At 42.5% G+C, this 23,779-nt stretch overlaps 1 protein-coding gene across 13 annotated transcripts in view; it reads left to right on the plus strand.

The window, feature by feature from the left end:
• ptprt (protein tyrosine phosphatase receptor type T) overlaps window positions 1-23,779 on the plus strand; it is a 190,992-nt gene that overhangs the window by 129,855 nt on the left and 37,358 nt on the right. For 7 of the 13 annotated variants that reach the window (XM_088607904.1, XM_088607906.1, XM_088607910.1 and 4 more), the window contains exons 15-17: window positions 777-833; window positions 7,459-7,594; window positions 17,596-17,625. In XM_088607904.1, the coding sequence (XP_088464030.1) occupies window positions 777-833; window positions 7,459-7,594; window positions 17,596-17,625 (223 nt within the window). The remainder of the gene's footprint in view (window positions 1-776; window positions 834-7,458; window positions 7,595-17,595; window positions 17,626-23,779) is intronic. The other 6 variants (XM_088607909.1, XM_088607916.1, XM_088607913.1 and 3 more) reach the window with 4 other exon arrangements.

Raw genomic sequence — 23,779 nt, forward strand, 5'->3', positions numbered from 1 at the left:
TCTGTTGCCGTCAGCCATTTCCATCCCTGCCTCCTCTCCTTATTCTTCCCCGTTACAAGTGGAGTTGTACTCCGTGTGGGAGTGTGGCACCTGCAGTATGCCAGCGTGTCTGCGGCATGCTTTAAACTTTGTGGCTTTTCAATTTGGTGGTTAAAGATTTAAGAGTGGGGGTCCCTCTGCCACCAGCACCCCCAAAACTCCCGCTAAAGGTTGTGCCTTCCCTTTAAGTCAAAGCGGTCATGCCTGTGTGGGTATAAAACGTGAGCTTGTGTGCTTATTGGACAGTGTTTTGCAGACTCCAGTTTTTGGGTGTTGACCACATGCCACAAAGTTCAAACATCCTTTTTCCCCCTTTTGCTTTTGTTTGATTGTTTTCTTGTCAGAACCAAAGCACAGCTCCCCTCTCCTGCTTGCATCCCAGTCTCATTCCCATGCGCAGTGTGTCAGGCTCTGTTACCTCCTTAGCCCAGTAATACTGTAATATTTTGCCCGGCAGCTACAATTATTTCTGTTTTTGGTTTTTCACGTGCTGAAGTCTCAGGAACCCTGCTAAGTTAATTTACTTATTTTGATGCAGCCCATAGCCATTCCCGTTTTCTAAACGTTTTCAGGTACATTGTCTGAACCTTTCTTTACTTTCTTTTTTTGAAACTGCTGTGTTATTTTGTGCAATTCAGGGTGAGAAACCTGCGAGTCGGATTTTGTTTTTTAGACTTTTTTTTCTTTGTTTCTTTCTCTCATGCATGCTGACCTGGAACTTTAAACCTTGTTCTTAGTGGTAATAGGTAGGGGACCGATAACTACGCCGTACATACTTGTCATCCCCAGTGAAGGTGATTATCCACTTCATAGCCCGGTTTCTCTTCCTCTTTCTTTTGGTTCTGTTTTTTCATTTAAACACTTTGATGCATCGACTTGCATGTGTCTGATCCACACACTGCGTAGTTTGATTGCAATGGTTCTATCTAGGAGACCCTGTTGCCCTCGACGTGCAGCTGTTCTTATCATTATTCCTTTACCTCCCCCGTGTCTGCTTTACGTTTCTTATCGTTTTGCTCAGTGCCTTATTACAGTCTCACGGGGGGGAGCCCCCAGAGTGCAGTGGAAATGTGCACATGTAGCCACATGATGTGTCTTTGAATCGCCTGGGCCTTTGGTGCTTCATCAAAATAAATAGCTGCAGGAAGCAGGGAACTTCGCATAAAAAAGATGAAAATAAATATTTCTGTCCATTAAGATTCCAGGTAAACATAATTCTTTTTTGTGGATTGGAGAGGAGAGAAGGATGCCTAGTGCGCAGGTCTGATTTCTCACTGCCTGATTTTATTAAATAGTCCGCCCTCGGTTGGAATGACTTATACTAGAAATTGATATCAGAAGATGATAAGCTCAGTGAACCAAATTTGCATATGAGATAGCTGAAAAGGACCTAAGATATGCAAGAGTCAAAGGAGAACTTTAATAAGAGCTGAGCAAGATGCTAGAAAATTAGAAACAAAGGGTCATGTGACCAATCATCTACCCTCTCCCCCGCCCCCAAATGGACTCTTCTTCATTCATGCCAACATTCCCATCATGCCCTGTGTACTGTACGTTGACAGCGTGCTGCTCACTGTCTGTCGCTGCTGGACTATGACACCTGAATGGCTGCCCACACCAGCCCTGTGCACACTGCAGCAGTAGAAGCTCGGTTTAGCTGTGCTATCTCTTTCTGTGTTTACATACGTGAGGTGTTCTTTCATTAATAGTGAATTGCAGAGCTGTTCTTGTGTCTGCGTTTGAAGTCCAATTCCATCAATCCTTTAATTTTTCCACCATACACCACAGATGTAATTCTGTAGTGTATGGTGGACATTTTTTTTCGTAGCAGTGACTTGCTACAGACATCCTGGGATTTGTTATCCTGCAGTGTTTGATAATGCCAGCTGTTTAGAAGACCTTGTTTTGTGATCGTTCGGCAGCTGGATGTGCTCAGAATGGCTGAGCAACTGAAAAGCCCCAAATCCCCCATAAGCCCTCCCAGTAAAAACCGTTCCGGTCATCAACCAAAGGAGGGCTGGACCTTACATTCGAGGTGAAGAAAATCGCACTGCGGTTGTCCTCACTGAGTGTCATCCTCACTTTTCAGTTAGCTTTTGCGACCTCTTCAAAACTGTGCAGGTGTGAAATGACTTTTACCTTGAAATAAACACATGAAAGGATTTGTCCTTATGGTCTTTTACAGAGGTAAAAGGCAGACAGGCAATTCTAGTTGCACAGAAGTGCGAGAGACTTAGTTCAGCACAGTGTCCCTGGTTTTGCGTCCTATGCGCTTGGTGCTATTGTAGGTGTCTGGTCTGTTGTTTCAAAGACTGTTTTATGCAGAGATTGACCTTGTTCACTCCATCGCCTTTCTGTCTGCCCAAATGCACCGTTACAAGATGTTAAATTGTCCTGACTGAAATCTGAAATGGATTTCAATAAAGCACTGTCTGGGCTTGAAGAATGAAGGGAGGGGAGTCTGGTCATTGTAAAACCTGCACTGAAACCAGAAAAATCAAAGAGAGGTGATCAGCTCTTAGCTAGAGGTTTCATTTGGTAATTTAAATGTTCCTTGTTTGCTTGCTTCAGATCAGTTGTATTTAGTGCACACTTTAAAACTGTAGTCTCGGTTGATATTGACATAGAGGTGCTGGGCTCTATTCCATAAAGTGTTCTGCAGAGGTAAAACAGAAGAAGATCCCTGTATTCCAGGGTAGAACTGTGGGTTGTCACAGGAATCAAGGACCACTGCTGTTGAACATGTTTATTTTGTAACATTGTCTGTTTAAACTTTAGAAATCTCAAGCATTTGCACTCAGGAACGCAGCAGGAGAAATTTAATCTGGGAGTATTTTTTTGTCCTTTGTGACACTGATCCCCTGCAGCCACTGAAAGGTTTTCAGCCTGTCTGTGCAGATGTGCTCTTATTTTCCCATAGTCACATTATTCCCAATGACCTGTGATTGGGCTTCTGGTTGTACAGGACTGTCTGAGCTCAGCTTTAATTTGCGTTAGCATTTGCATTGTTTATGCTTAGATAAGTAATACTAATCTTATCTGATCTGACCTGCCGTTTCAGTGCTGAGATCGTAATCTTGTTATGGAGACTCAGCAGTGCTGCACTAATCCCTGTGCTAGGCTTAGTTTCTCCTAAACAATGTGCCATGATGTACCTTTCAAGCACAGGATAGACCCTCTCCATCCAACTGCAAGCTTGGAATTAATTGGCCACGCAAAAGTGTTTTTAATAAAGTTTGAATTGTGGTTTCCATTTAATTTCTATTCAGGAAATTACCATAAATGCTGGCAATTAATGCTGCTGGCTGTTAAATCAATTCTTTCCATATAGTGCATGGGATTAAATTTTAATATCATGGGCTTTGGAAATAATTCCTTTCTGATACTTCATTTTTTCTCCAAACTGAAAATAAAAGGATTTTTTCATTCTTCACAGCAAACAACCACAAATATTAAAAAAGGACTGCGGTGATATAGAGCTGAGGAAATGTATAGTGCACATTTAATCACATGAAGATTAAAATCTTTAGGACTTTGATTGGATCCGGCTTTGTAGAGAATGCACAAAATTACTCCAGTCTTTAGAAGGCTCTGTTACTTAAGCTCCATTCTCCACTGTTAAAATAGGAATTACAGAGACCATTTGAAGAAAAAAATAAAATAAAAAAAAACAGTTCATATTTAGACGTAAGACAGCTTACACTATGTGTGATTAATAATCAGCAGACACATGTTATTATTGTAGTTGAACCAGCTGAAAGACTTTGGATCAATATAGGTTTGTCTGTCTCCAGAGTATTGTGTTACATTGCTGCAGCAGACTTGAATGTGGAATTTAAAGTCAGGACACCGCAGACCAGAAATCATGTAGCAATTATAGACCCTTTAGAAATAAATCTGTTCTTTTTAGAATTAAACTTAGAGCCTTAGAGGTGTGTGTGTGTGTGTGGGGGGGATCTGATGTGTAGTGTGTTGAGTGTCTGTGTGTCTCACTTTGCTGTTCTTTTGAACCTGTGTGCAGACACGAGCTACCACACAAAGTCCTCTTTGGACCTCCTTTCTGCTCATCTGGAGTTCTTCCGTCTGTCAGGTGTAACACAGAATCAAGCCTGAGAAATAAAAGGATGTTTTGGGAGAGAAGACTGGGAATTGAATTCCATTGGATCAGCACAAAGACACTGTCATAGCTGACCTTTAGAGCTGTCCGGCAGCTCCTCAGTAAGATTATTATCTAGACTCTTCTGCGCAGTCTTCCTGCTCTGGGCTGTTAAAAAGAGGAGAAATTGCTACATGGAGAGAGTGGCAAATGTCAAAGTTGAAGTTGTAAAATTCACTGGAGAAATAAAGGTTGGCACTCCCCTGCACATGAACAAAAGGAACGCTCCTGCTCTCAGAAGAGCTTCATTTGTACAGATCATGCTGTGTTGAAAGTATTGCAACTTTTGTTTTAAGAGATTATCACTTTCTGCATTGTTGACAACAATCCTCCAATTTCAGCGAAGAACGCTTGTTGTGTGCTTTTGCATCGTACATCCAGGGCACTGGTGTTGACCGGTGTCTCGGAGGCACAGTGAAGCAGCAATGTTCACAACCTGCCTCAGCCTTGGGACTGGGCTGTGTTGCCCCTGTCTTATCGAACCCGAGCCGAAACTGCACAACTGGGTTTTGTTGTTGCATCAAAAGTGGATGATTGCAACAGTCCGTCACATTTGCAGAAGAGAATCAGGTTGGAAAGGACCTCAAGTTAAATATGGGCCCCATACCTAGAATTGCAGAAATGTTGCAACTAAAGTTTAAATTATTCAAACACAGAATAATATAGTTATTTATATAGTATTTCCCCTTGTTTTAATCTGTTTTGCTGTACTCAAGGCACAGTGATGAAAAACGTTTATAAGACCTGCCTTTCTTTGTGACTGTTTGCTAGGACTGTAGAGGTGTGGGAGGGAGTGCAGAACTGGTTTTCCTGTGTTACTGGTAAAGGTGAAATAGGGAGCCAAAGATGCTAAAACAAAAATGTGTGCTTGCTTCTAATGGAAGGATGACCGATCTGAGCACAGCGCCAGTGGACCTCTGTCTTTGGAGCCTGTCCAGAACTTGTTGCAGAGCGAGTGACCTGGCTGGTAGAAAGTATTTAGAGCTCAGAGTTGCAGTATCATTTTCTCCCATTGAGACAAATGATGCCAAGCTGTAAATGGGTGAAACCTCTTTGAGAAATCAGCTCAAAGCCTCATTTTCCTCATCTGGCTTCTAATGGATCCAAAAGCTTTGTGTTCCTGCTGTTCCAGAAATCTGAAGAGATGCTTTAAGAGTATCCCACTAGATTTATTTATTTTTTCAACCCAAGCTTCCTATTAGCTGTTCTTGTGGTCTTGATAATCTTGAAAAAAATTGTTAAAAGGATGAGCAGAATGGTTAAAAAAAGCAAGGTGTCTTCTGAGTCATTAGCTGGACAGTGCAACTATAAATACTGCAGAGAAAGCCTTAGGGGGAAGAGGAAGGGAGGAAAGAGGACTTAATCTGTACACATCTCACCCCTGTGCTTTTAAGGCAAATTACCTCTATTAGGGTTTTGAGACCGTTCTGGAGCATTACTTAAGAAAATCGGAAGGCCTGTAGCTTCTAAAGCTGAAAGTTAAGAAGGTTATCTCACTTGTCTTTGTGCTGCTGAAAAAACAGCCTGAAGTTAAAAATGAATTGAAGACGCCCACACACACACAAGTTGGTGCATTAGGCAGTTTTAATGGCTCGCCAAGGCACTGTATCCACTTTAGTTTGCATTCATTAGGAGTCTGCCTCTAATACCTACACTATCAATGCAATTATTAATTTATTTGTCATGTTAATTTCACAGTGTTCTCTCCCCATTTAAAAGAACTAAAAGGTTGTAATCTTCTGAGCTGTTTTTATAGCAAGGGCTTTGCAGTGTTGACTCTTCTAATGCCCATTTCTTCTGACTTGTTAGTCTTTGCACCCGTGAAGCACATGGATTAGCTGAGCACACAGAGCTCGCTTTCTCCCTCAGATATGGCCGTCTGTCAGATGGTAACAGGACTGTTAGGCCAGTTGGTTTCTTATTGTGCCTGTGCAGGAATGGAATTAAGATTTCCTTTGCACAGCAGGTCGATCTGTGTAACGTTTTACAATCTTGCGGGCTCTGCTACGCATTTACTTTCGGTGTGTCTGTGAATGCAAAGAAGCAAATATTCAGGGCACAATACTGGTTTACCTTTCAGAGTCTGCAGCTGGTAAGCTGGAAATGGATCCAGCTGCTATGGAAATTATTCTTATTTCTGTCTCTGATATGATGAGCGGCAGTGTTTCTTTGTTGCCTCTTCAAAGCTGCACAGTGTCATCTATGGGTGAATTCGGAAACCACTGCACTCATAGGGAACCCCTGCAGCTGTGTCTCTGGAGTCACTGTCGTTTCGACCATGTGCTTGTAACTGAAGATCAGGCTAAGATGCCAAGAGCTTGATGTTTCATTTTCTTTAATAGCAACATATTGCGCAAGTTCTCCCATCAGAGTCAGTAGTGTTGCTTTCAGTCGGTCATGTTTTGCACTGATGATGTGATGAAGTGGGACGCTGCCCTACCTTTCCTCTCATGTTCATTGAATTATTTATTTCACATGTGATGCCTTTCAGATCTCTTACATCTCCAGCCCTGTGTACTGTGCTCACGCATTGTATCATGTACGAGTACAGCGCAAGGCTCGTAAATCAGACAGCACTGCGTAAAAGGTTTTTCACAAGTTTCTGCAAGAATGTTAACCACGTTTAACCCAATTCATTTGTTCTTTTATTTTATATTTATTTGTTACGGTTGTTCATATGTGTTTTAAATTGATCAGTACTGATTTTGTTAGCTAACTGTGTAGAATAGTAATAGTAACAACCAGACTAAAACAGACTGTAAACTTGACCCTAAATTCAAGTGGCTAGACTCTGAATATATAGGTAGATTCTTTATCTTAGAAACGTTTTTTGAATGTGCTAGACATCATTTGCATTGTGACGGGTCACTGTCACAAGTCTAAACTGTTCCTGGCATTTCTTGAACCTCATGGGTCGTGCGTCAGTGTAAGACGTACAGCACTAAATGTGTGCTTTGCTTGGCAGTTTGAAGGGAGGTGGCATGGTTGTTGTGGCAGTGCTGCTCGTGAGCCACTCTTGCAGAGAGACTGCGTGGTGACCCCAGGGTGGTGCTTCTGCAGTGGTGGCGATGATGTGGACTGGAACTCAAATTCGCATGCCACCCCCACACTTTCGACTCGTCTTGTACTGTAGATGTTTGTTTTTTATTTGTGTGTTTTTTGTCGTTTTTTCTTGTATGTGGCATTGGTGCACGTCTGTACAGCAGCAGTGCCTTTGGTAAATACCCCCTCTCTGTCTCTTGATGTCTGTGTCGCGTTTCCAGGCGCCTCCACGCAGAACTCCAACGCCGTGGAGCCGGAGAAGCAGGTGGACAGCACAGTGAAGATGGCGGGGGTCATCGCGGGAATCCTCATGTTTGTCATTATCCTGCTGGGCGTGGTGCTCACTGTCAAGCGAAGGTAAAAAGAGCAGATGTGAAGCCGGTAGTGTTTCCCAGTGTTGCAAGTGCAAGCAAGCTCCCATCCAGGGTTGACTCGGCGTGCTGCTGTCGTAGGAGCTATCCAGGCCGAGGGGCGAGGAGCTGTGGGCACACGCACCTTTCTTCTGTCTGCAGTAACATGCACACTGGCTTTAATCCCATTGCATCTCTGTCTGCGTCTCTGTTCTCTGGAATCCCCCTAATTACATACGTGCCATTTTGCAACAAACGATCACCAAATTTTTTTATTTTTTTATTTTTTGCATCATTTCTTTGAATAGAAAAACAAGGCATTACACTACATTTAGGTGTTCTAAATCTATAATTAGTTTGATAAAAGAAAGTATTCATCATGATGTAATTGCACATAAAGCATCCTTTATTGTTCTCTTACTTTGCACATAAAGCACTCTGGAGCAAAAGGGATCTTTGACCTGAGGCTCTTCATAATATCAAACTATACATTTCTATTGTGATTGATAATGGCTCCCACACTTCACTATTACTGTAGCTGTCCTCAGAGTCTTGATAATCTGGCAAAAACAGAAGGGTTTGGAAGGGCAAACTGTTCTGCAGAGTCATTATAGGGACAGTGTATCTATAAATACTACAGAAAAACCTCTGTTCACAAGGGAGGAAAGAGGACAACATTTGTATGTCTCACCCCTGTGATTTTAAGGCAAGTACCTCTATTAGGGTTTCGAGACAGTTTAGCTTCTAAAGTTGAAAGTTAAGAAGGTTATTTCACTTGTCTGTGCTGTAGAAAAAGCAGCCTGAAGTTAAAATTAACTGAAGGCTACAGAGAAAAGTACCTAACTCTCAGCTGTTGTCTTGCAGTTCTGTTATCTTCTGAGGCATCAGAATGAGTCTGGACCCCAGATAAAATCTCATGAGATAAAGGAATCAGATTTGTCTGATTGGCTGTTACAGGGTTACGTGGGAGTCCTGCGTGGCGACAGCAGCTCTCTGGCCTTTTGTCTAGAAAAGCAGAGGATTTCAGACGTGCAAAATCAGTACCAATATAAAGACCCCTGTCTTTATATTGATGCTAATAATGATGCTTGCTTGTCATTAATATAATAATATATTAAAATAAATAATATTGACACTCAGCAGCAGAATAATGCCATTTTGCATAGCAGAGAAAACATGTTTAATTTAGGTATTTACTGTATCAGTAATAGTGCACCAAGCAACTGGATATACTTCCCCTGGGAACAGCTGTAGAGAAGCTGGATTATTGGTTAGCTGGTGATGTATAGAGACTTCTTTTCTCTACCATAACTAATGTATTAATTAAAGTAGGACACTGGGGAATTAGTGCTGAAAGAGGAGAGGTGGGTGGCAGTGGTGCCGAGGTTGTATTTAAATAAGAGCTGGAAACTGAATGGCAGGGAAGGAGAGAAGAAGCTGGGGATTCAAGGGGAGGGGTGATGCAGGACAGTGCCCTGGAATGCCAGCTGGGTAGCTTTCTCATAGTTTCCCAGTGCGATCAGATATTTGTGGAAACACTTGAGTGAAGACAGCTTTTCCCTGGGATGTGGGCTGTGTTTTTGGCTCTGAAGAGTGTGGAACTCGGGTGGTGAGATGGTTACAGGGGGCTCTGAGAAGAGGAAAATGAAGGAGAACCATATGCAGCTTAAGCAGATAAACTCTCACCCCAACCCCAACAACATGAAGACAAATGCTCTGACCCTTCAATAAGATCTTCATCCGAAAAAACGCATGAAAATCTTTGGGTATTCAAGGAGTTTCCTGGTTATAATTCCTAATTCAAGGAGGGCAAGAGCTCAGTGAGAACTTCTGGAGTTCTAAGGAAGCGCAGGTTCTGTTTTGATTTGGATTGAATCCCAGCCTTAGAGAGCACATGCAGGCAGCCTAGTGTTCCTCCACCACATAGATGGCACAGTGCACCTATCTGCTCCCCAGCCTGTCACTGCCTTGAAATGATGGATGTGTAAATATTCGAGAACATTATCTACTGAGCAAGCTTGCTCAGGCTGTTGTTTTGTCTTACTTTTATTTAGGAAAAAAAATGAAGTTACTTGCATTCATCTAGAGCCCCTGCAGGCATTTCTCAAGCACTGCTTGCTGGTGCCCTACTAGTCAGGCAAGAATTAAAGAGCAGGCAGAATCTGCAGGAGGTCTTCATCAGTTATGCAAATAGAGTACAGACAGCCATGTGAAATTTGCAGACGTGGAATAAGCTAGCACTCTTGTTCTCTAAGCGAAGGACTTTCCATTAAGATTCAGTACCAAAGCCAACACTAAGTCAAGCCTTAGACCTCTACTACAAATTGCACAGCGCTGGCCAGTGGGCTCTCATGGGGTCAGAGCTAGAAGCTGCAGGGAAACAGAAAGACAAAATCAAGTTTTATGGTTTGTGAGTGGCTCCTGGGGGTTGTCTGGGTCAGGAGTCTGTACGCCTGGCCGCTGCTGCCCTGTTCCTATTGGCCTGCTCCCTTGCGGTGCATCATGCTGTGCTATCCCACCCTGTCTTCGATGTGTCAGAGGGAACCTGCAGTTATGGCCAGGTCGACAGGATAAGGTACAAATGAAACTCACTCATCAAACTGGCTCATTTATTTAATATATCCAGAAAGCAAAAATGCATGTGTTTAAATAATGATATTTAAATTGTAGTATTCCATAAAACTGATCAACAAACTTAAAATTGTTTAAATAGTGGTCAAAGTTAACCATTCTGGTTACCATGGTGACTGAACACAGTGCACGTTAACGTTATGTGCGGTGCTGTGTCAGAAGAGTCTTGAAGAAGAGCGACAGCACAGTTTGCTGTGAGTGGTTGCTGCTCTCTGCTCTCCTCATAGTTGATCTCTTCTCACAAGAAGGCAGCCCTGATGATTGGCCAGGGGATGCCCTGGTTTTCGTTCAGCTTCTTCTGACAGTATCTATCAATAGGAATCCTGTCCAGAACTGCAAAAGTGAATAAAACAGTGGCGATATTTATGAGCAGTTCGTACTGTTATACTCTTAAACTGAAGTCTAATCTCATTGTTGTGCAACCTTATTCTTGTCAGGTAGCTAAGTTAAAAACATGGCTGCCTCGAGCCCATCAGAAGGTTTGTGTGCAGTAGGTTGCATATGTTAGATTATATCTTGATGGTATTACCTGTGCCACATTAATGAAACTTCATGAAGTTCCAGAGATCTATATTCTCGTGCATTGTGTATGTAGGAGAATGCATACAGTGACCATGCATGAGAATGAAGACGACTGCTCATGTGATTTGGCCACATGGTAGGGCTCTCATATATCAGGATTGAGGAGTTTCTTGTCTTTTCCATGTGTGTTCTTCAGTGAAACTAATGCTGTGAAATCTGATGAACTGCGCCCCATGATTTAGACTTGAACAAGCAGTTTTATTATAAACATTTGAACAGCGTTTTTGTGAATGAATCCAGTTTTAGTTATGCTTCATATACATATTGCCTATATTTGAACATATCTCCAGCAGAATATTAGAAGCTCATGAATAATCACAAATGAATATTAATCTATGGGAATAATGGCCAACTAAGTAAAACTGATTGGTCACACTTCTGGTCAACTGAAAAATTAGCTTATATGACTCCAAAATGTATACTGACTTGAGTCATGGTAACGAATCCCTGTATATTCTGGTAAATTCACATGTCTTTGTATTATTCAAGCTTATTAAATTCCAGCAAATGCATAGTGTCAGTACTTCTATTTAATTTTACAAGTTATCCAGCATGTTCTCATTATGAACATTTCTTTCAATACTGATGCATTTGTGGATATTTCCCCAGAATCATGCATTTCTACTTTACAGTGAATATCAATCTTTATAGCTTTATAGCTCCGTTGTTTTCAGTCTGTAGCCAGCATTAACATGATCAAAAACGGTTAGCAATCAAATCCTGTAAAATTGTCTGAAGCCCTTTTATCTTCTCAGTCTGCTACAGTACACTTTCCTCTGGCTCGTGAGCACCTACACAGAGGAATTTGTCTGGGATGTTTTAAGCATGTTGTCAAGAATTTACCCCAGGAGTCAAGCTTTTGTTAGGGAGAATAGATATTAATATATCAATTAATATTAAAATTAGGAAAGAACCTCGTATCAGGTGGACTATAGCAGTAATCACAAGCACTTGGCTTATTTTTGTTTAATCAGCAGTCAAACGCTGTTTCTGGTATCTGTGGAGATATACAGTAGGTCGGGCATGTTTGACTTAACTGCAGAGAACAGCAGACCGTCAACACTAATACAGTAAATGCGTTTTATTCAGGATGTGAAAGTCATGCGCAGCAGAGCAAGTGCACCTTTGAATACTACGAATTTGCATAAGCCCCCCTGCGCAGTAATCATTGCACTTCAGACCACTCTTTGTACACTCTGCCTGCTCTCAGCAGCCAAGAGGAAGGCTTAAAAAACTGCTTTACGTCGGGTGTCAAATTAATCATTATTTTCTCCTAAAACTGGCGCTGCCCCTCTGGAGTGGCACACTCATTCAGATTCATCTAGCGTGCAGCAGTGAGAAGTGTGCAGGCGCCTTGGTGCTGCTGCTCCTGCTGCTGGAGCCCTGCTGTCTCTGTCTAACCTGTCTCCTGAGGCATACAGAGCAACAGTGGATTGCACCTCAAAGCCCTCGGGACCTTCAGCTCCTTCTCTTCACCTTTTAGCCCAGTTGCCGTGTCATGCCCTACTTTTAAAGAAAATCGGGTTCTGAAGTGCGGTTTTGAGCGGGTCATTAACATACAAAATGTGCCTGGTTCAGCACTCTGTGTCCTGAGCGCCCTCTCCGCTGATGGACGTCAGTGCAAGTCTGCAGCATCACCTGCCCCAAGAAACAGAATGTGGCCACGAAAGAGTCAAGCTCTTGTTCCCCAGCAGGGATACTGCTTAAGATTCAGTTCAAGTTTTTTTGCATATGGGGAGGACTCTAAAGTCATTAGACTGTGGAACATCTGATGTGGGTTACTGTATGTAAGCCCACAGTGAGGCTCAGAGTATGGTAGTGATGATTAATGTGTTCTGTTTAAGTGTCCATAAAGACCTTAAAAAATGGCAGCTCATCGACCCCTCCTGCCTGGACCTGCCAGTGTCTATGTACTGACTTGTCATGACGCACCAGCAGTGATGACTGGGATCCATGTAAGACAAACACATTTAACACATTAGCACATCAATTTTGCTGTCGGGCCTTATAAGTTACTGGAAATATTGTAGCCCATTCAAAAGCCAAATTGTTTGACAGAGTTTTCTCTAGGGCCCTTCTGAGTGGGCTTCTGGATCGATACTCTGCTAACAGCCATGGTAATGCACCATTTGTCCAGACTGTGTTTTGTGTCTTGTCTGACCGACTAGCACATATTGTACACTCTTCTCTCTGCCCTTGCAGTCATGCAGCTGGTGAAGAATTAAGCTCAGCTCACGTGAGCTGCGTCCATAGCCGCCTGTTTTAGTCTGTGTTTGATCGTGTTCCTCTGAGTAAATTGATAGCGGTAACACAACATTATTTGTCATCGCACATGAGTGCGTCCATGGAAACACTCACACAGACAGGCCGTCTGCGGTGATGGAGGATGCTAATGGGCCACTGGCAGCAGGAATCTGAAAATTGGGATTTAGTTCAATGAACTGATCAATGAATCTGCGGGTACGCTGCTCACCACATTAAACGGACTGCAGTCGAAAAGGGATCAATATATTAATTGCTGTGAGTATTCCCTGTGGAGGTGTGAACCACAGCGGCAGGGCCCAGTCTGCCTCTGATTCTGTCTTTCTCAGGGAGGAGGGAGTCCTAGTTCAGGAGATGCTCTGTGCTCAGGCTGTAATAGAGATCCCCCATATGCTTGGTTTAAGCATCCATGAATGAACATTGGTAATTCATGTTACAATGTTTTTAATTAACCTTACAAAATAAGATCGATGTTCTTTGTTTTTTTTTTAATTGGAAAACATTCCAGCTATTTATTTGTGTTTTATGTTTCAAATTAAATGCTTCAGTAATTAATGAGTTGTTTTCTTGCATAATGGTTTTTAATTTTTTTTAAAAGAATTATACTGCAGGATTAAGTTATATAATGAGTCAATCAGTCCCATAGTATTTGAATTTGCGTTTTCTTTTGAAATTTTAAACTTTAGTCAAACATTGCTAGAATGACGCTGTGCTTTATTGCTTTGTTGAAGTGCCTGAGGTGAGCTCATGTCTGTGCAGACCTGCATGTTCCCATGTGAGAGTCAAGTGCACAAGTGTGCTTCAGCCTGCCTATAGCTTGCATGTGTGCTTTGCATGTGTGTGTTTGTTTCTGTCTCTACTTGGCCAAAAGGGAGTGTTATATATTTCATATGTTAATATTACATTTTTAATTAAGTCCCAGTGGGATTACGTGTATAGTCTCTAGGAGTGGCATCATCGTCTTAATAAGAAGCTTAAATGTCATTTGTCCACCTCAAACCTTTTAAAACAGCTGCTGCATATACATAAGACACACAGTCAAGACAACTGCTGCTATTCAGAAAAAAAACTGATAAATTCATAGCTGTATAAATGTGATGATAAAACTGAAATCATGAATAATTTGTTCCTATTAACCTTTTCAGGAGTTGCCTTTCTTGCTGTAACTTGCAGGAAAATATTTCAGTGCCTTTTTATCATGGAATAGTTAGCATGTGTTAGTTCCTTCTTTATATTAATTTTAATTAAACAGTTTGTTGTTTTTAGCTGTGTTTTTTAAAATTTCCAAGGGTAGAAATAGCCAAAATTGTTCTTATTTCTTGGCCATTATCATATGTGCTTCTAATCTGCGGTAGTATTGCTTCTCTTGGCTGCTTTGTCTGTCAGCCTACTAGTTCCGGCTGGATCTGCAGTCTTCCCTCGGGATTATTAATACTTTAGAGGAAACATCGGCACCTCTTTTCAATTTTAATGCGGAGAAAAGGATTTAGAAGAAGACAACATACATAAGCTTTGTGCAAAACAGTTCTGACCGTGTTCCATATTCACGGCCCTTCCTTATCCTGCATTGTCCCAGGTTCAGCTGAATCAGCCTCCGGTCCTTTGCTAAGCTCTTTTTAAATCATTTTTTATGGAGCTGCGTCCAAGGCATTAACCAGGCCTTCCAGATCAAATGAAGTAAAACTTCAGTTTGGTTTTCATTAAAAAAATGAGCTCTGCCAGGTACAATAGGACATAGCTGCTGAAGCCATTTCTTTCCCTCAAGTGGCTTAATTATTATGGACAGTTTGTGGAGAAAAGGTCCAATTTATCATCACTGCTTTGGGAGGCACTTGAGTACTGATAGGAAGACTTAAGAGCTCATTAAACACTGGATAGTGTGGGAGTGGGGCCCCTGCCAGTGCTTTAATGATTACAATGTCCATGATGTCACTTGTTTCAGGACATTAACAGTGTAGCACAGCCAAACCAGGAATGAGACGTCCAGTTAATTTCTGGTCTGGCAGCACCACTTAACTCCGTTTTTCACCACATTGGTGATGGGGGCAGGCCAGGAGGAAATGTGATTTGTTCGCCTCAGGCTGTGTACAGGGATCTCCTGGGCCTGCTTCCTGTCCTTTCGAGCTAAGCGTGAGACCAGAGGGGATGCCTTGCTAGTTTTCTCATTCTATGGCCGGTCTTGTGTAAAAAACAATGAACTTGTGAAAAGTTAACTTGTAGAAAAAGAATCTAATTGGAAAAAGCCATAGTTTTTCAAGTCAGAAACTAGACGCTGTGTCATTTTAACCTAGTGGACTCTCACTTAACCCTAGGACCTTTTGTCCTGCACAACGCCTTAGTCACTGTAATTGCTCTAACTGCTTAGCTAATTGGGCTGCTTCATAGCTTCTCTCTCATAGTGTCTTAGAAAGGCTTCTAGGAAACTGTTCCTTAAATCCGTTGTGCCTTTTTTTAAACCGCGCATCTGCGTGAGACCTTGGAAAAATGTAAGAAATGAGTATCTGAGAATATTTAAACTGGTGACATTCATTGTGTGCTGAAGACGAGAGTGAAACCCTGCAGTTCCACAGGGCATCAGCGCGGGAATCTGTACTAACAATATGGGAGGTGTGGCTGGAGCCCAGCAGATAATAAATATTCACTCCTGCTCTGCAGACTCAGTCTCTTTAACAACCAGTAATGGCAAGAGAACACTTAAACAATTGCTAAATACCTCGGTCTTCCGTATTTAGATCCTGCTTCTAGATGCATACAGACTTTTCCATTTACACTTACTATGTTCCTGTGTTGTGCCTTTCATAAAACCATTATTCAGTGTTCAAGAGCAGGTGTTGATTAGATCAGTATATTTCAAAGTGGGGGTAAAAAAATTTCCAGTTGGTGCTTTAAAAGAGAAAATAACAGTAGTAGCTTTCACTAAACGTTCTCATTATCTTTGTTATATGTTGCACCCAAAATGTCATTCTAATGATCCTTATATAATTTAAAGCAAAGTGTGAGGCGAAAGGTAAATCTTAAATACTTTTGTAATGTTGAATGATGCTAAACAAGGGTTTTTATGATGCGACGTCCGGAGAACCACAAAAGCCTTGCCTAATAGGGTCTATTTAATCTAATGCAAGGAAAAAAACTGTTTTTTTACTCAAATATCCTGCACGTCTAGATGCATACACACATTGCACATGAAAATGATTAGAGAGGAGCAGCATGGTAAGAAAAATACTTCTTAGCTAAGACAGAAATGGTTAAATACAGGAATGGGGGTTTTAGAAATTGGTCAGCATTCCTTTTCTTTCATTATACCGGTAGGTAGTACATCACAAGTAGCTTTATCAGTGTCATGTTGTAATAACTGCAGCTGCTGTTATTGCTAAAAACCTATAAAGAGTAAGAACAATATTAGAGACGCTTTGCAAAGCAGACAGCTTATTACTGCTTATTATAATAGGTGTTGTAATATACTGTAGTTTTGCAATTAAGTCAGCGCCTGAGTCTTTCACAAAACGGAGCCGGTGGAGAAGGCTGCTTCAGTCCCAATCTCTGCTTCTCGGAGGAAGAAACAGAACCGGGGAAACTGGAGAATATTCCTGCTCCTGTTGAAAATGGTGGTTGTCCCTGCAGGCTGCTGCTGCACAGGGCTTTGCTTTACAGCTGGGCTGTTCAGAGAAATGGTGTCTGTTTTATTCTTTAAAGGTCAGCCACCAGTTGGCCTTATGGCCAGTGGAAATGAACCCCCAAAATACCTATGAAGGAAAAGCATTTGAACATATTCCATGTGTAGCTTTGGTTTTTAAAAGATATTAAATCACATTTGTGCAAGATCTGCACACTAAACCCTGAGAACAGAAAGATACCAGCTAGACCAAAGCCTCTGTTTGCAATTCCTTTACTGTTTTTTCTACATCAAACTTAATGACGACTTAAATAAAGGCCCTTAAACAGATAAATCTCAACAACAGACCTAATTAGTCAGGATACATGTCATTGAGGTGTTTTAGTGATCTCCCAGGTGTTACTGTGTTACCATACGGTTTCGGTGTGAATCGAGTCGCAGTATCCTTGCTGTCTATGAACATGGCATGGCCAGGAGTGCAGTATGTAATTAGAGGAATTCAATCAGGGGATTATGGAGGCCTTCAGTGAAGAACTCAAGTTCTTTTTAATCTTTTGAACGCATTAAGAATTTTTTCATGAAATGGGATGCCAGCTGTGCCGTTTGTGGGAGGAGTCAGGCCTGTAAAATAGCCTCAGTGTGACGAGTTGTGAGGTTCCAGGTGTAAAAGCTCAGGTGTGGGAAGCACTTGCTGTTAAGGCTGTCGCTGTCTGGTTTTAATTGTTTTAATTGCACAGTAGGCTGAGGTAGACCTGCTTTCAGATAGAGTGCAAAAGAAACTGCAATCGTTGGTATTCTCAGTCATTTTTAATATTTTCTGCTAACATTTCTTTATTGATGTGGGTGTGAGATAACTAATAAATCTGTTTGTCCTTTTTTTTTGCACAATTTTGTCCCATTGGCTCAACTTCATGGTTCAGAAGAAATGCGTATTCCTACTCTTATTACCTGTAAGTAGATTTTAGTATAACACAAGTTCTTGACATTTTTCTTCAGTCCTTCTTAATTTCTCCCTTTTCCTCTTCTTCTTCTGACCTTTTTTCTGACTTTTTCTCTAATGTTTCAGCTTTTTTACAGACACTAGAACTGGGGACCTCTCCCTTTTCACTTTTTTCCCCCGCTACTGTTGTATAGTATTGACAAGTCTTCAACAGAACTGCTGATTCTTAAAAAAGTTCAAGTTTAATGAGCTCAAAAGGTTAAGGTTTACGTCCTTTTCTGGCAGTATGTAAAAAGCACAGGCCGTGCCTGAGCTCTGTTCTCTTGAGACCCTTGTGGACAGTCCATCCACTTGTTCTGCACCTCAGCTTGCCATGTGGGACACGGCCTGCACAGGCTGCTCAAAGCAAATCCAGCACTGCAGCTGCGCGCAGTGCCTTTGCTACCTTCTGGGTTCTGGGTGTAATCTAGCGCTAAACCCACAGCCCTACTGACCCCATCCAGTGAGGAGCCTCAGTACAGCCCAGTCCCTTTATTAGTTTACAGATGGTTTACAGTATTTCAGTATAACAGGGAAGTAGAGTGCAAGGACCTCACTGTTTTCTCACTGTGCGGGGATAGGCGAGCACAGTATCTAGACGTACAGTGCCTGAAAATAATTCGTAACTTCTGTAGAAATGCATGCACTTTTCACTCCAGTGGACCCCAAAGCTCTTACAGATAAATCTATTGGAGCCACTTCTTCCACTGCTCCTGGGTGACAGGCAGCAGCCACACCAGGTTGTGGTACTCGTTTGGAGATTCTGAGCCAGAGACAGAAGCCCCATGTACAGATCCGTCACCTCTTAGCCTGTCTTCCCTTGGAGGTCTCCTAGTGCTGAACAGGACCAGACCTTTGAGCTTTTGAGATCTGACAAGTTCAGGCCCCGAGGTGGTAATGCTGCTTTGACCCCCTGCTCCCGGAGCTGTGTTCAGAGAGGTGACCGTGTCCTCGCAGGTCGGCTGCTATAATATTCTAACCTTGTAAAGAATTCGAGCCCGGCTGCTCTGAGGCAGAAAGAAGTGACTGCAGTTACAAAGGTAGCTTCAGGCATGCTCTTGAAAGGACAAGGAAGCCAAGTTTCAGCCCTCTGTTCCTGTAGCTTAGTTTGGTGGGAGGGATTCCAGCTTTTGGGTCATAGCTTGTGTGGCTGCTGGACGGGGCAGGATCCACGCATCAGGATCTGGTCTCTGCACACAGGTCCACTTCAGTGAGTGGTCAATCAGACTCTTCACAGAGGGCTCCGGCTTCCACAGGTCAAGCAAATGCTTGAGTAATGCCAGATATTCTATGATGTTTGTATTTTAATAGCTGTGAAAGCTTAATTAAGTTATTAATTGTCCTGCATACCTACTTGTAGATTATGGGTTAGGGCTGCTAATCTTTCCAGAGATGTTAATATTAATTGGAGCAGGTGTTCCTGATTTTAAGAGAAGAAATAAGAAAAATATTCTCAGTATTCTTATGAGCTTCTTTGTCAATCACAGCATCCAACATACAAAGCAGGTGTTTTAAATCAAGCCCCTTTCCAGGGAGTGAATGGCTATAATTTATCAAGCCCTAATTTATTACAATGATATTGTTCACCTGAGATGAAGCAAGGTTTCAGAATTCCTACCTGCCTCCTATTAATAAAGTGAAATTTCTGGCTAAGCTAATGCAGGCTGTTGTGCTGTAGGTACATATCAAAACCAGAAAAACAAATCTATTTCAAAAAACAGTAAAAACCTCTTACCAGGAGGTTGGGTTCTGCCTCTGACTCATCGTGTGACTTCCTGAGCCTGTGACACTTACTGCTCCATGCTTCAATAAAAGCAAGATTCGGCTCTGGCTTTGCAGCAACAGCTCACCTCCTTATCTCTGTTTTTATTAGCACTAGAATTAGTGGCTATATCTTATATATATATATTCAGGTGTTTTAGGGTGTTATTTTGACTGAATGCAGCTCTATTCACATGGGGGGGAATTTTTAAAAATGCCTTCAGATCAGCTTCTTTGCTTCCAGAACTGTGTGAGAAGTAAAAGAAAAAAGACAGTGCATTTTCACCCTTGATTTCAGCAAGGTTGCAGAGTCCAGTTTCCATAAAATAATCTCAAATGTTCATAGAAATGCAACCAAAAGCACAAAGGATTCAGTGTTCGAGACTCTTTTGAAAGAGGACATAGTGTCCACTGCAGAGGGGCTGTGCTTTGTTCATTAGGGATGCTCTTAGTTTCCGTGACCCTTAGCAGAAATAAGAAGCCTTGGGCAATTGAAGGTGAGATGAGTCAGTAAATAATACAAGTACTGTAGCATTTTATCATCCACAAAAATAGAAATCTGAAAGCAAAAGCAGCAGGAACGTTTTTGGATACCTGGCGTTTTAAGCAAGGAGAGCTGACTGGCTGATTCAGAAGGATCAGGAGCATTGTCAAGCTTTTATTAATGAGCCTTGTTTTTTTCTCATTACATCACACCGCTGTTTGTCTTTCTGTCCAGTCAGTTCAGTTCGAGTCCTGTCTGTCCATCAGATCCCAGCCTGTAGATGGCGAGCAGCACAGGGACAGCAGAGCACTTGGCCTCATTCGATCACGAAGTCTCGTCCGTGCGCTTATCGACAAGTCAGCCCGGCTGCCTAGCTCAGCAGCAAGGTCTAGATACCGACAGCTCTTTGTTGGGTGACCACAACATAGTAAGACACTAGAAAGAAGCTGTCCTTTTTGGATTTCTTTGATTCTCATGCTACAGCAGATGGTCATCTGTTATTACTTAATATTTTTTATATGACATCAGCTGTGTAAGACTTTAATGATTTATCACATACATCTGGTTTAACCAGAGTATAGAAAGAAATGGAGAAATCAGGGTAAAAACACGGTAGAGAACAGAGTGGAATGATGGTGAAAGATACAGATGGGAAACCATATAAGGCCAAAGTGAAAGCATGATATAAGCACAGTAGACCCATGGGAAAACTAATAATACTGTGCAAAAGGCTGGAGGCCTTTGAAACGGCAGTCTCTCATCCCAAGAAACAGAGGAGCCCCTGCCTAGCCTGGACCCAGGCCCTCATGAGCAGACAGATACTTCATCGCTGACTGGACACACTAAATCAGAACATCATCCCTGCAGGTGTAGCGGCTAGTCTGTCACACAGGTCATTCAGAATTTGCTGTGATTGCCCTGTGAACCCCAAAACATTTTAATGATATACCATGGACAACAATGTGAGCATAAAGAATGTCTTAAGAAGTCTGTTTTGAGGACGATAAAATATTGAATTTGTTTCTTGCAGACGGTGTAGAAGCCACAGCTGTGGGATATTTCCCGAGCATGTTAAGGTTTTTAGGGGGTTTCGATCCTGTGTTCTACAGCTGCATATTTTTAAAATCAAAGTTCTTGAAATGTAGACGAAAGTCAGCAATCCCCCGCTGTTGTCGCTCGCAGCCCCTTCTCGAGCAGCTGCCTCTCTGGCGTGAGCCCATGGCCCCAGGCTGGTGTTGGTCAGGGCGCTGCAGGCCCTCCGCCCGCAGGACGCTCCCGCTCCCCAGAGACCCAGCCGCCTGCTGCTGCAGCTGCCGTGTGGGAGTGTTGTCAGCAGCGCCCCAGGGACCCCCGTCCCAGAGCAAGCTCTGGTGAGACTGCCACCCCCCTGAGGGCCAAGGAGCGCCCTACAGCTCCTTACAGCTGCAGCCACCCCGAGGCCCTGGGAAAGTTATTAATTCCCTCATCTTTGTGAGAGATGGGTAGTCATTATCGCTATTGTTTGGATTGTAGGGTCGTTTTGCTCTCACCTGCAGACTCAAAACCCGATCGCACAGGGAGGGAGCTGAGCAGCGACAGCCGGCAGGTGATGGATAGGGGCCACGTGCTCTTTTCAGCAGAGGTGCCGCAGCCACTTCATTAGCGGGTGATAGGATAGATTTCAGATGCACAGAGATCTGCCTCCCACATCACACCTGGGGGGACAGATGCTGAACTGTAAGTTTCAATAGTGCAAAAAACCCACAACAGCAGATTTAGAGCTAGAGTGTGTACTGTAAAGCAATCTGTTATATATTGTGAAACAATACAGGGTACGGCAATTCTAGCTTGTGAGGAGAGGGATGACAATGAATAACACTGTCGTCCGCACGCTTGTGATTTCATCAGCATTTAGGTTTTCAGGTGTGGAGTGGCTCTAGAGATCTCCTTTCACACTGATGCCTTCCATGCCTGGCACATGAGGTGCTTATACTGTCTGTCTTTTCCCCAGCTCCTTCAGAAACGTGCCTCTTATTGCACAGAAAACCCATGTGGTCTGTCTCCAGGCTCATTGACAGGCAGCCTGATTCATGAAGCCTATGAACACCTACACTGTTAATATAGGGAAGGTATCTTTCACAGATTTGTCAAGCCAAAGAAAATGAATTTTTAATTTGAAGAAAAAAAAATGAAAGTCAGGTGTACAGTTTTTGTAGATCACGGTCATCGTCTTGAAGTTCTGGTCTGCGCTACATGACGTTCAAAATCAAAATCAAACCTCGTCTTTCAGAGCTCTGGTTTAATTCTAGCTCTGATGAACAAATTAATCACCCACCCCTCCCCTGCCATGTGTTAAAATAGCAAAAAGAAAAGTCTTGTTTTCTAACCCTATGGAAGTCGGGAGTTATCCGAGACCAGCTCTTGTGTGCTCTCCTCACCCCCTCTGCTGTCTGTCTGCTGGATGGGTGTGGGCAAGCTCTTGTGTGCTCTCCTCACCCCCTCTGCTGTCTGTCTGCTGGACTGGTGTGGACAAGCTCTTGTGTGGCGGCGATGATGGACAGACATCATGTAATTTCTGGTCATTACAGCTTGTGCTGGGCGATCACCTCGCTGTTGCATGCTGGCTGACTCATCCAGTCGCTAATTGCATTTACTTAAGTGTTTATTTATCTGTTATCTTGACCCAGGGAGGAGATTTATGTATTTATAATAGCTCTACCTGATCTGCATGCTGCTTTCCATAGGAGTGCCAGTTGATTGTAATTTACACTATCAGGCTCTCAATTAGACAGCAGCTGCTTTTCTCTGTGTCACAGTCAAACTGTGCATTTTAAATCAATAACTCACACTTGGCAATTGATTTAAAAAAAATATAGGATAATAGTCCTGAATATTAAAAACATGCAATTAGTGAGGTTACACCTAGAAAATACCATAACACTGGAATTTGTGGAACCAGATAATGGTAGCTTTCCTTTTAATTAAGTACTGGTTTGACATTCATTAAATAAGGATTATCTCTAGTTCATTGCTGCTTACAATATGCAAGAAATTTGTCATTTAAATGAGTCCATTACGAAAATATTGAAGAGGCTGTTCAATTGAGAAAATTCCCATAATTAGCTCTGTGTAATCTTTCAGGATGCCAAATGATTACAGGGAAGTTCAGTGTTGCTTTGAACCACACAGCATTATATAATGACACACTCGAACCGTGGGCCCTTCAAGAGTCGTGGGGGTTGCAAGGCTGGGTAAACTGGTTTATAATCAGAACCCCTTTATTGAAGGAGGCAGGCAGCCTGCGCAGGTCACACATCCATTCGCACACGGGGCGGGTGTGGCGCTGCCTCAGGTGAGCTCTGGAGAGAGCTGCTGTGTTTCCTCGCCTGTGGCTTTGCAGTGCTCTCTCTCGGGGACGTCACTCTGCCTGCCCTGCGGAGACGCACAATGCTTTATTGCTGCTATATTAAAACCTGCAGAGTTAACTGGGGAAAAAAACACGCACAGCAAAGGGAGGTGGCTGTGTGTTGCTGCATATTGCCTCAGAGGGCTTTTCAAAGTGCAGTGTTTACCACTGTCAGCCTGTAATCCCCCCAGAACAAGCTGACATGAAATACTTTTGCAGTTGTCACAATATGCAGTTTCTTGCTCTCTATCCCTTGAGGAAGACTGCGGAGCAGAGTGAGAAATGCAAACCAGGCTCTTGGAAGTGCAGGATGTATATACAGTATAATGCCTTCGTTTTTTTCCCCAATATTGCCAAGATAGTTATATCTGTGATGTAAAAAAAAACAAACAATTACAAAAATGTATATATTTTGGGATTCCCTCATATAGACCCTGGTCGAGAATAATGCAGGGTTTTGAAAAGAAAGTTGTTTATGTTGCAGCCCCTGCCAGC

This window comes from Lepisosteus platostomus, chromosome 15, assembly GCF_059453375.1.
Source record: "Lepisosteus platostomus isolate fLepPlt1 chromosome 15, fLepPlt1.hap1, whole genome shotgun sequence".
In the NCBI taxonomy this organism is placed as follows: domain Eukaryota; kingdom Metazoa; phylum Chordata; class Actinopteri; order Semionotiformes; family Lepisosteidae; genus Lepisosteus; species Lepisosteus platostomus.